The sequence below is a fragment of the Trachurus japonicus genome, chromosome 9, assembly GCF_045865225.1.
Source record: "Trachurus japonicus isolate A0001 chromosome 9, Traja_1.0".
Taxonomy (NCBI): domain Eukaryota; kingdom Metazoa; phylum Chordata; class Actinopteri; order Carangiformes; family Carangidae; genus Trachurus; species Trachurus japonicus.
Genome location: NC_140915.1, coordinates 4,049,429 through 4,062,023, shown reverse-complemented (window position 1 = coordinate 4,062,023; position 12,595 = coordinate 4,049,429). Strand labels below are relative to the sequence as shown.

The 12,595-nt window shown below is 45.2% G+C and overlaps 1 protein-coding gene across 1 annotated transcript in view; it reads left to right on the top strand.

Moving 5' to 3' along the window:
• LOC146980677 (NACHT, LRR and PYD domains-containing protein 1-like) overlaps positions 1 to 12,595 on the top strand; it is a 64,764-nt gene that overhangs the window by 43,628 nt on the left and 8,541 nt on the right. The window contains exons 2-3 of the mRNA XM_085787990.1: positions 9,616 to 11,668; positions 12,258 to 12,431. Coding sequence (XP_085644116.1) covers positions 9,616 to 11,668; positions 12,258 to 12,431 — 2,227 coding nt within the window. The remainder of the gene's footprint in view (positions 1 to 9,615; positions 11,669 to 12,257; positions 12,432 to 12,595) is intronic.

Below are 12,595 nucleotides of genomic sequence, written 5' to 3'. Positions count from 1 at the left end.
GCAGGTCCTTTAATCCCAATTTCATGATCTAGTCTCTGCAGCAGGATGCTGTGGTCGATGGTGTCGAATGCAGCACTGAGGTCCAAAAGTACAAGTACAGAGACGAGACCTCTGTCTGAAGCTATAAGAAGATCATTAGAGACTTTGACAAGTGCTGTTTCAGTGCTATGGTGTTCTCTGAATCCAGATTGGAAAGCTTCAAAGAGCTCGTTGCTGTGTAGATGTTCATGTAGCTGCTTCAGGACAACCTTCTCGACGATCTTAGAGATGTAAGGAAGGTTAGATAGAGGCCTATAGTTGGCTAGGACGTCTGGGTCAAGAGAAGGTTTTTTTAAGTAAAGGGTTAATGACAGCCACCTTGAAGGCCTGTGGCACGTAGCCTGTGACTAGGGTAAGATTGATTTGGTTAAAAAAAGAAATGTTAATTAAGGGGAAGACATCCTTAAGTAGTCTTGTCGGGACTGGATCCAGCAGACATGTGGCTGACTTGGAAGAAGTTAATTGCAGAAGTTAAGTCTGACAGGTCGATGGGAGAGAAGCTGACCAAGTGTGTACCAAGTCTGGGAGGTGCTTCTATGGGTACCGTAATCTGTGGTCCATTACTAGCAATTTTTGTTCTAATATTAACTATCTTTTCGGTAAAGAAAGTTAGGAAATCATTACTGCTGAGAGTTGGAGGGATGGATGGCTCAACGACACTATGGTTCTTGGTTAGCCTGGCCACAGTGTTGAAGAGGAACCTGGGGTTGTTCTTATTCTTTTCTATTAAAGATGAATAGTAATTGCTTCTAGCATTATGGAGTTCTTTTTTATATATTAATAAACTATCCTTCCAGGCTTGACGGTCTTCCTCATGTTGGCTGGAATGTGTTTTCCTTTCCAGCTGTCTGGTCTTCTGTTTCAAAGCGCACAGGTTTGGGCTGTACCAGGGAGCTATTCTTTTCTGGTTGATAACTTTCTTTTTCAGGGGAGCTACAGCATCAAGTGTCCCAAGGAGTGCTGCTGCAGAGCTATCCACAATATAGTCCACCTGTGTGGGGGTGAAATCAGCATAACTGCCCATAATATTGTTACAGGATGTGGCAGCAAGCTCTGCTGGAATAAGCTCTTTAAATTTAGAAACAGCAGTGTCGGATAGACATCTACTGTAGCGGGATTTTTTCCCAGGTAGGATATAATTTGTTAAAGTAAATTCAAATGTTATTAAAGAATGGTCAGACAAGACGGGGTTCTGATGAAGAACTGTGACATGGTCAGCTTCTATTCCATAAGTAAGTACTAATAGTGGGGTCGTTTTAGGCTCAGTCATTTCAAATTGGTGTTAAAGTTTGGTTTTCACTTCTAAGTTGAAGTTTAGGGTCTATAGAACAATTTGAGTCCGAGTGTCAAACACACAGATAAAAAATGGCCTCTAGGGGGCGCCGCAAAATATGTAAACTGCTACAACTTTTGATTAGATTAACCAAATTTAACATATGAGGTATGTATGGATTCAGAATTAAAAGGAGAGACTGGTATGCTAAGCATTTGGTGACCGATTAAAAATAAATACACTTTTAGCCCAAAATATTAAATGGACACAAGCGAAATTATGCTTTTGAAATTATGCTTCAGAAAATATCCTCACAGTTGCTAAGGAATTTTACTTATTGTTATTTCATTAAGTCAAGACTGTGTGGTGATTAAACTGAATTTGAAATGCTCATCACTCTTCTATTCTATGCCCTAGGGGGTGCCGCAAAATGTAGTAACAGCCATACTCTTTATATGTATGGATTTAGGATCAGGAGTAACTTTTTTCAATCAATCAATCAATCAATCAAGCAATCAAGCAAGCAAGCCGCAATCCAGCGTTCCAACATGTCCGGGTTCTCTGCGAGGCCAATTATGCCACCCACTCCTTTCACCCTTTTGTTGACTTGCTCGTGTGCTTCGTCAATCGGCATAGCTGAAAAACGCCGATTGCTGCGAGTTACCGTCCAATGTCCCTTTTCAAACTCTGCCCGGATACTATCTGGGAGACATTCCATGTCCTTTATAAAGACTGGAAGCCACCAGGCATAGTTATGATGGTCGAGAGCAAAGAACAGAGGAACATGCTTCTGCAGGGTTGTGACCATGAGTTTGATCTTCCGTTCACGATGTGCTCGTATGAACATGAAGATACTCTGTTGGTATACTCTGTTCCAAGTTGAAGTTTAGAACAGAACGGAGATGCAGAGAGAAAGCATGAAGAGGCATGGATGAATGCAGTAAATGACACCCTCTATCTAAAAAAGCATTGAGGCCATCCTGCCACTTTTTCATGTCAAAGCAGCAACCCCAGAAATGATTCACCATGGAATGAACCTGGTGAAAAAAAACACAGAGCACCTCAACCCACAACAAGTCCCTGTGATGGTAGTGGACCAATCCCTCTATGACCTTGCAAAAAAAAATGCAGTGGACCTTCCCTGACATCTTCAGAGAAGACAAGTTTGTGGTGATGTTAGGTGGGCTCCACATTGAAATGGCTTTGTGGAGTACCATGGGAGATCTTCTGCGTGGATCTGGATGGCCTGAAGCCCTGAAAGAAGCTGGGCTAGTGAATTCAGTGGCAGCAGCCACATCATTTCTGAAGCCATCCAATGTGATGAGAACAAGATATGCCCATCAAGTTACTGTTGTGGTACTCCACAGCCCTCTAAAGCGAGCCTATGAGGACAGTGGAACCGGGATGGTCCTTGAGGACTGGGTTGAGAGAGTTGCCCATGAGAGCCCAACATTCTCCTTCTGGCTGCTTGTGTACAAGTAACAACAGAGTATCTTCATGTTCATACGAGCACATCGTGAACGGAAGATCGAACTCATAGTCACAACCCTGCAGAAGCTTGTTCCACTGGTCTTTGCTCTCGACCATCTATGCCCAGTGGCTTCCAGTCTTTATAAAGGACATGGAATGTCACCCAGATAGTATCCGGGCAGAGTTTGAAAAGGGACACTGGACAGTAACTCGCAGCAATCGGCATTTTTCAGCTATGCCAATTGGCGAAGCACACGAGCAAGCCAACAAAAGGGTGAAAGGAGTGGGTGGCATAATTGGCCTCTCAGAGAACCCGGACACATTGGAACGCTGGATTGTGACCTGATTGATGGATTGATGGATGGATTGATGGATTGACTGACTGACTGATTGATTGAAAAAAGTTACTCCTGATCCTAAATCCATACATACAAAGATTATGGCTGTTACTACATTTTGCGGCACCCCCTAGGGCATAGAATAGAAGAGTGATGAGCATTTCAAATTCAGTTTAATCACCACACAGTCTTGACTTAATGAAATAACAATAAGTAAAATTCCTTAGCAACTGTGAGGATATTTTCAGACTTTATCTTTAAAAAAGCATAATTTCGCTTGTGTCCATTTAATATTTTGGGCTAAAAGTGTATTTATTTTTAATCTGGTCACCAAATGCTTGGTATACCAGTTTCTCCTTTTAATTCTGAATCCATACATACCTCATATGTTAAATTTGGTTAATCTAATCAAAAGTTGTAGCAGTTTACATATTTTGCGGCGCCCCCTAGAGGCCATTTTTTTTCTGCGTGTTTGACACTCGGACTCAAATTGTTCTATAGACCCTAAACTTCAACTTAGAAGTGAAAACCAAACTTTAACACCAATTTGAAATGACTGAGAAAAATTACACATGCATCCGACCCCACTATAAGTCAAGGATATGATTAAAAGTGTGAGTGGGTTTGTTTACCCTCTGAGAGAAGCCGACTGAATCCAAAAGTGACTTGAACGCAGTAGCCAGACAATCCTCATCGACGTCCACATGAATGTTAAAGTCACCCACTATAATGACTTTGTCTGAGCTCATTGCTAAATTTGACAGAAAGTCAGGGAATTCGACTAGGAACTCAGAATAAGGTGCAGGAGGACGATACACCACAGCAAGTAAGAGTGGTTTTTCTGCTTTCCAGTCTGGGTGAGAGAGGCTGACAGTAAGGCTTTCAAATGTATTATATAAATAGCAGCCACTCCTCCTCCTCTGCCAGTGTTACGAGGCACATGACAGTTAATGTAACTAGGAGGGGTAGATTCAACATTCATTCAAAATTCAACATATTCATCTTGCTGCAACCAGGTCTCAGTTAGTGTTAATATGTCAATATGGTGACTTGTAATTAAGTCATTCACTAGGAGAGACTTGGATGGGAGAGAACGAATATTGAGCAAACCACATTTAATAGTTCTATTAGGTTGGCTTGCTGGAGCAGTGGTTTTGATTTTAACTAAGTTGCTATAAACAACTCCTCTGGATTCGGGTTTAGGCTTAGACAGCCTCGAGGCAGACACAGTTTCTATAGGCTGGGTGGGTGACAACACGAAGGACCCAGCAGAGGGGCGTGTTAAACTGCGGCTCTGCCTGCTGGTCTGAACTCTGGGTGCTTGTTTCACCAGCTCTCATCTCCGCCAGTCAGCCTCTCAACCTGCCGCCTCTCTCGCGTGCGGGCGCACCGCACGTGAGGGGGGAAAAAAAAAGAAAGACATTTTAGACAATTTTTTTTTTTTTTCTGTGAGAGTGGGAAACACTGTGGGAAACACTGGTGATCATAATGATAATGAGAAAAGAAAATTCATTAACTAAGGCTCTACCTATGCTGAGATTCAAACCCATATTTGAGGAGGGTTCTGCTTAGTGAGTGAGTGAGCAGCTCTATCAGGTGAGCTATACATCAGCCATGTAGCCAGTGTTGTGCAAGTTAATGAAAAATAGTAACTAGTTACTGTTACTAGTTACTTCATTTAAAAACCAAAAAGTAATGCGTTACTGAGAAAGTAACTTTTTTTTTCCAATGCTCCCACTAAATAAAGGTTGATGGAATAGGCTTTATGCACAGCTCCACTTACTTCCTGAACTTAAACCAGCTCCTTTATTTCCTGTCTTGCATTATTGGACAAACTGATTAATCCAGGTTTGTCTGTGACTCTGACCTCAGTAGTCACAACAATGGTCAGACACCTGGAATCAGGAGCAGTGGAGCTGTGGAGCTGTGCATAAAGCCTTTTCCCCTCTAACCGTCATTTCTGTAGACTGATGCTGATGAAAAAACGCATATTTTTATCTGTAAATTTTACCATCATCATCATCATGCTGCATCTTGACCGAGTTACATTCAAGAACCTGTTTTCAGTGACGGAAAGTAAATTCACTCCAGCGGTCTTTTTTTTTTTTTTCGATCGATCAGCTGTGTTTACCCAGAGCGATTGCTCTGTGTTTAGCGTTTCAGGCGTCATAATTGGAGTCCGTCTGTCTGTCGGATTCATACCGCTGCTGCTGCTCGGGTGGAGTGGGTGCTTGTGTGTCTCGCTGTGACCCTCGAGCTGTGTCCCAGGGGCTGCACTGGCGCACAGCTGATCGGTCTCGGATGCTGCGTTAGCTGCGTTACCTTAGCTCGCCGTCATGCCCTGACCTGAGGCAGCTGATGTGTGGCCGAAACCACCTTGCGTTTCATTCAACCGAACTGTAGTAACGCGCCACTTCACATTCTCAGTAACGGCAACGGCGTTGTAACGATGGGAAAAGTAATCAATTAGATTACTCGTTACTGAAAAATATAACGCCGTTAGTAACGCTGTTATACTCTAACGCCGTTATTACCAACACTGCATGTAGCTATGTCGTGTCTGCCGTCTTTAGGAGTTGGCCAGCGGTAAAACAGTTGGTCCCATCCGACTTTGATCTTGATCTCATCAGCAGGACTGCATCTTCACGCAGCGGTCGCAGTCACCTCGGTCTCGGTCCGTCCGTTGTGGCATTTGCCCACATCCCCCTATGGCATACATGGGCATTTTACGGCCCGCGGGCCAGACCCGGCCCGCATGCCGTCTCAATCCGGCCCGCGAGCCGAAGTGCGAGCCGAACTGGTATTATGACCCGATTGCTTTTATTACGTTGATGCGCACTAATCAGCTGTTTGAAACAGTGACAGCCCTGTTAGAACAGGAGCTTGCACATCGCAGACAGAAAGTAACCTCCTCCAGGTAGAAGACAGTGATGAACGGCTGCTCAGTCTCTTTCTCTATCGGACACCGGAGCTCCGACGGAGGAGGGAGAGCAGCCGCTCTGCTGCAGCTTTTCTCCACAGCGGAGTTTCTGACCACCGCGACCCTGTCAGCGGTAGCCTAGACCGCGGGACCGGGCCGGTGTTTCACAACCCTCCATCAGCCGAATCATAACTGCTGACGGTTATAAAGCAACATCGCGGCACCTAATTATTATTTCTCAAACACTAAGGTTTAGCAAACTGTGATTAAATCGCTGGGTTTTCTGACGTGATCGACCATATGACTGATTGTAGCCACGTGCGTCTGAAGCCTCCATCCACCAATGGCTACGCTTGTAATCAAATCAGTCTTTTTTTTCATGTTGGTGCTGTTAGGCAGGAGCAAAGGAGTATTGTGTTTCTTCATAAATAAAAGGTTATCTACATACAAATAGAACAGTCTCACTGAATCAGAACTGAAAAGGATCTGAGTGCTTAATTATAATATCCAGGTGTCTGTGAACATTATTAATTGGTGCAGTCATTTATGGTCAGTAAGTTTTGATAAAACAATCTGCCTTGAGTCCATATTTATATCATAATACAGCATGTTTCTTCAGTGATCTGTGATGGATAAAAGTTGAAAATGCGATTACATTGATTGTGGGCTGTCAGCCTATTGTAATGCAATCATTTCCACCAAATATATGTAGTTATATAGGCTAATATATAATTATATATAATTCAGCAATAAATATTTGATGTTTCAATTTGATTTCGAATCGTGTGGCCCTTCACTCACTTTATCGGAGTCAGTGTGGCCCTCTGGAAAAAATAATTGCCCACCCCTGCCCTATGGCCAGTCCGTCACTACTCCCGTTTCATAGGGTAAATGCAACATTGTTGCACGTGTGATGTTGGATTTTGGGCCGAGCCCATCTCTTGCTGCTGCGGGGGCACGTCGGGGCACGTCTTGGTGGATGATGTTACCCATGTTACCAAGTTGAGCCAGGTAATTTCATTTAGGCAACATGAATTATTATTATCATAATCATTATCAGGCCTTCACACAAACACACACACACAAAAAAAAAAAAAAAAAAAAAAAAAAGCACCGACAAAAGGGCACTTTGGGCATCAAGGATCAAAGGGGCAGGTGCTTCAGCACCCTCCGCCCCCCCCTCTGCACGTGCCTGTCTCCGAATCAGACCAATCTTTCCCCAGAAGGAGGTCCAGTTATCTATGTAAGCCACGTCGTTATCTAAGCACCACCTAGACATCCAGCGATGGAATGAACGCATGCGGCTAAACACATCGTCACTCGCTAAATTGGGCAACGGGCCAGGAAAAATTACGGAGTCCGACACTGTCTTTGCAAAGTTGCACACCGAAGCCATGTTAACCTTAGTTAACTCCGACTGGCGAAGCCGGGTGTCATTAGCGCCGACATGGATTACAGTCTTACTGTATTTAACCTTACGTTTACATGCCAGCAGCTTCAGATTAGCCTCAACGTCGCCCGCTTTGGCCCCTGGGATGCACTTTATGTTCGCTGGAGTCTCTACCTTCACGTTCCGTAAAACAGAGCTGCCAATGACTAATGCCGACTTCACAGCGGAGCTGTGAGCAACAGAGCCGACATGTTGAGTTACGTTCTCAGCGGGTGTGTCGCTGAGTGGGGAAAAGTAGTTGGAGACGTGAAGGGGTTGGTGGGCCAACACGGGCTTATTGCGTCTATGTTTCCCTCGTGTTGTCACCCAGTGGAACTGGCTAGTTCCCGGCTGCACGGGGGCTGGGGGGGAACTGCTAGCGGCGGCTAGGCTAGGTGGCTCCGCACCGGCTAAGCTGGACTGTGAAGCTACTGTAGCTGAACTAGCCTCCATGGTGCGGAGCCGGGACTCTAACTCGCTGAGTATCGCCTCCAGAACTACAAACATGCTACACTTATTACACGTACCATTATCACTAAAGGAGGCAGAGGAGTAGCTGAACATCCGACACACAGAGCAGGAGAGGGAGGGAGAGGAGGAGGAGGGAGAAGCGGAAAGAGAGGGAGCAGCCATAGCTAGTATGCTAAGCTAAGCTAGCGGACTTGTGGCAAATACAACAAGTTGAATGGGGAAATACAAAGAAAGTCCTGTTAAAGACTTAAGTGACAGAAAGTTGTGTAATGTAGCAAAACGTGGTGTACACTGGTGCTTAAAGTGATTAAATTGGCAGAACACTAGACGGAGGATTGAGAGAGTCTAACACAACACAGCAACAGTGCAGCAGGCACAGGCAGGAAATGACGTAACACACTCACCGTAAGTCTCGAGGAGTCAAGCCGTGGGGAGTGGGGAGGCATGTTCAGGTGTCTTCCTTTTAGTTTTAGACTTTAACCTGACACTTGGCCTGTTTTAGGATAATGGACATTTAAAATGATGTCACTATTGAAAACGAGGAACAATAACTTACAAGATTTTCCAACTAATGTAAGATGGAATTAATTTTTGTGAAGAGTTATTTTGAAGAGTGGTTTTGTTATTGGTTAGATGTTTTCTATGACGAAAAATTCATGATGTGATTAAAAATATTCTGTATATTGTTGTGAAAAATAGGAACTACCTTCTACTTTGTAGTTTGTCCTTGGTGTTTTCATTGGTTTAGACTGGGTGGAGTGATAAGGTGCAGTGTGATGACAGTGCCACAACAGCACTGTTTGTCTTGTTCTGGAGTGGACATTAAAAAAATACATAAGTTATTCTGAAGAAGCTGTTCCTGTGCTGTTTTTACCCATGAGCCAAATGTTCGGTTCAGATGACATTAACAAGCACCCAGCGTTATGACGAAGTTGGATCTAGGTCAACTAGACTTGGTTGTAGACATAGACTGTATAAAGAATGGCCGTAGCACCGTGACGTCACCCATTGGTTTGGGGGAGTCTGTTTTGTGCCGCTACTACGGGGGTTTGAACTGCGCCATGTTGGATTCTACTTGCCATATTTGGAGAGGTGCGGCAGTTGGCCAGCCGAGAACCCACCCACTGGCCTCGAAGCAGCGGTCTCCGGACCTGTCACTCAACGTTTCCGCGCCCTAATTGGCCAGAATTTTAAACCTAATAATAGTAAAACGGTAGAGTTTTTAAAAAATTCACCCCCCTCAGAGTGTGTGCGGGGGTAGAAACTATCGGTTGAGACCAAAAAAATAAAATGTACCAGGCTGTAAGTATGTTTATTGAGGATATAAAGTCAGCTATTTTAACATGGGGCTCAATTGGAGTTGCTCCCTTCTGGAGCCAGCCCCCAGTGACAGCCGAGGGGATTGCAGTTTTTTTAACGCTGAAGTGAGCTTCACTTCTCAGACCGACAACTGCCCCCTTGGTTGTAGATAGTTAAAGAGGTTTCAGATCTCATCCAAGAGGCTGCATTTTTAAATGCCTCTGATGTTCTTAGTTCTGCTCCCAAAACTTGAAAAATTAAAAAATAGTTTGTGATGACTTTCACCGTTTCTAATTTTCTCTGTTACTGTAAATAATCCGATCAGATTGTCAGAGTCTCTGTCTTCAGTCTGACTCTGTCTCTTCTCTCTCAGCAGATGGTGGTCTGCAGGAGGTTTTAGATCAACATAAGATCAGTCTGAGGAGCAGATGTGAACGAGTGACTGAAGGAACTGAGGCAACAGGAAGTGGAACAGGAAGTTGGATCCTCCTCAACAGGATCTACACTGAGCTCTACATCACAGAGGGACAGAGTGAAGAGGTTAATACCCAACATGAGGTGAGACAGCTTGAGACAACGTCCAAGAAGAAGACCCTCCATGACACTCCAATCAAGTGCAACGACATCTTTAAAGACGCACCTGTCCAACAGAGAGAGGACGTCTCTACGGTCTCACCTGTCCAACAGAGAGAGGACGTCTCTACGGTCTCACCTGTCCAACAGAGAGAGGACGTCTCTACTGTCTCACCTGTCCAACAGAGAGACGTCTCTATGGTCTCACCTGTCCAACAGAGAGAGGACGTCTCTATGGTCTCACCTGTCCAACAGAGAGAGGACGTCTCTACGGTCTCATCTGTCCAACAGAGACCCATCAGAGTGGTTCTGACCAATGGCGTCGCTGGCGTTGGAAAAACCTTCTCGGTGCAGAAGTTCACTCTGGACTGGGCCGAGGGCTTGGAGAACCAAGATGTCAGTCTGCTGGTTCTGCTTTCGTTCAGGGAGCTGAACCTGATCAGAGATCAGCGGTTGAGTCTTCTCAGGCTGCTCCATGTTTTCCATCCAACATTACAGAAGGTCACAGCAGAGCAGCTGGCTGTCTGTAAACTTCTCTTCATCTTTGACGGCCTGGATGAAAGCCGACTGTCACTGGACTTCAACAACAGGGAGGTTGTGTCTGATGTCACACAGAGGTCATCAGTCAACGTGCTGCTGACAAACCTCATCCAGGGGAATCTGCTTCCTTCGGCTCTGGTCTGGATCACCTCCAGACCTGCAGCAGCCAATCAGATCCCTCCTACATGTGTCGACAGGGTAACAGAGGTTCGAGGCTTCACTGACGCCCAGATAGAGGAGTACTTCAGGAGGAGGTCCAGTGATGAAGATCTGTCCAGAAGAATCATCTCACACATCAAGACGTCCAGGACCCTCCACATCATGTGTCAAGTCCCAGTCTTCTGCTGGATCACTGCTACAGTTCTGGAGCACATGTTGACCACAGACCAGAGAGGAGAGCTGCCCAAGACCACGACTGACCTGTTCTCACACTTCCTGCTGGTCCAGACAAAGAGGGAGAAGAACAAGTACGGTGAAGGACATGAGACGAGTCCACAGGAGCTGACGGAGGCCGACAGGGAAGTTCTTCTGAAGCTGGGGAGGCTGGCGTTTGAACAGCTGGAGGAAGGAAACATCATGTTCTACCAAGAAGACCTGGAGCAGTGTGGTCTGGATGTCACAGAGGCCTTGGTGAACTCAGGACTCTGTACTGAGATCTTCAAAAGAGAGAGTGTGATCTTCCAGAAAACAGTCTACTGCTTTGTTCATCTGAGTGTTCAGGAGTTTCTGGCTGCAGTCTACATGTTCCACTGTTTCACCAACAGGAACACACAGGTCCTGGAGAACTTCCTAGAAGAGCAATACGTTAACGTTTTAAGCCAAGTGAACTTCCTGGAAGAAGATGACAGTACTCGAACCCTGGACGACTTCCTGCAGAGCGCCATGCAGAAATCCCTCTGGAGCAGAAATGGTCACCTGGACCTGTTTGTTCGCTTCCTTCATGGCCTCTCTCTGGAGTCCATACAGAGGCTGTTAGGAGGTCTGCTGGGTCAGACAGACAACAGTCCAGAAACCATCCAGAGAATCATCAACAACCTGAAGGAGATTAACAGTGATTACATCTCTCCTGACAGAAGCATCAACATCTTGCACTGTCTGACAGAGATGAAGGACCAGTCAGTTCATCAGGACATCCAACAGTTCCTGGAGTCAGAGAACAGATCAGAGGAACTCTCTGAGATCCAGTGTTCAGCTCTGGCCTACACGCTGCAGATGTCAGACCAGGTTCTGGACCAGTTGGACCTGAAGAAGTACAACACATCAGATCAGGGACGACGGAGACTGATCCCAGCTGTGAGGAACTGCAGGAAGGCTGAGTGAGTCCAGACATAATCAATATAATTATTGATCAGTATGTGACAGTTGAGGTTCCTGTCACTATGCCTCCAATTGATTATGTGCCTTGGCTACTTGGCCAAGGGAATGTCCCTTTGGGTGACTGGCAGGCACGCATGACTCTTACCCGGGAGGTGTGGGTTCAATCCCCGCCCGGGCCCTCTTCACCTTGCCACATTCTGGCGTTGTTCGGCAACCACTCCACCCCACCACACGTAGTTTAATTGAGTTCAGATAAACACAGTTTTCACTGATTTTCATTATTCTCAGTTTGACTTTGAAACATTTCCAAGTGAGTTGTGTTTTATTTTTTAAGGTGAAAAGCTGTGAGCTCCAACATGTGGATCTTCAGTTTGTTGTGATTGTTGCGATTTAATCAACAAAAACAGTCATTTAGTTGTTTTTTTTTCACTCTTTGGTTTTGTTCAAACCTGATGAATCTTCATCTAAAACACAGACACACATCTAAAACACATCATCACGTCCTGTCATCAGATGCATTAACTGTGTTTTTACTGCAGTTTTCATCTGATTTCATTCTGACACATTTCATATTTTCTCTCTTCACAGACTTGTTTATTGTGGACTCTCAGAGAGTCACTGTGAAGTCGTGGCCTCAGCTCTGAAGTCCAAACCCTCCCACCTGAGACACCTGGACCTGAGTGACAACATCCTGAGTGATTCATCAGTGGAGGTTCTGTGTGCTGGACTGGAGAGTCCAAACTGTAAACTGGAGACTCTGAGGTGAGTTCACTGACTGGACCTGTTGGACTTTTGTCTGTGTTCAGTTGTGTGAAGTTCAGTTTGAAGCAGCGACTGATTGTGACTCCATGTTACGGCAGCTGGTAGAAGGTGAAGGGTCAGAGGTCACTCAGAGGTCAGTGTGATGATGGTGATGATGAGCTGCT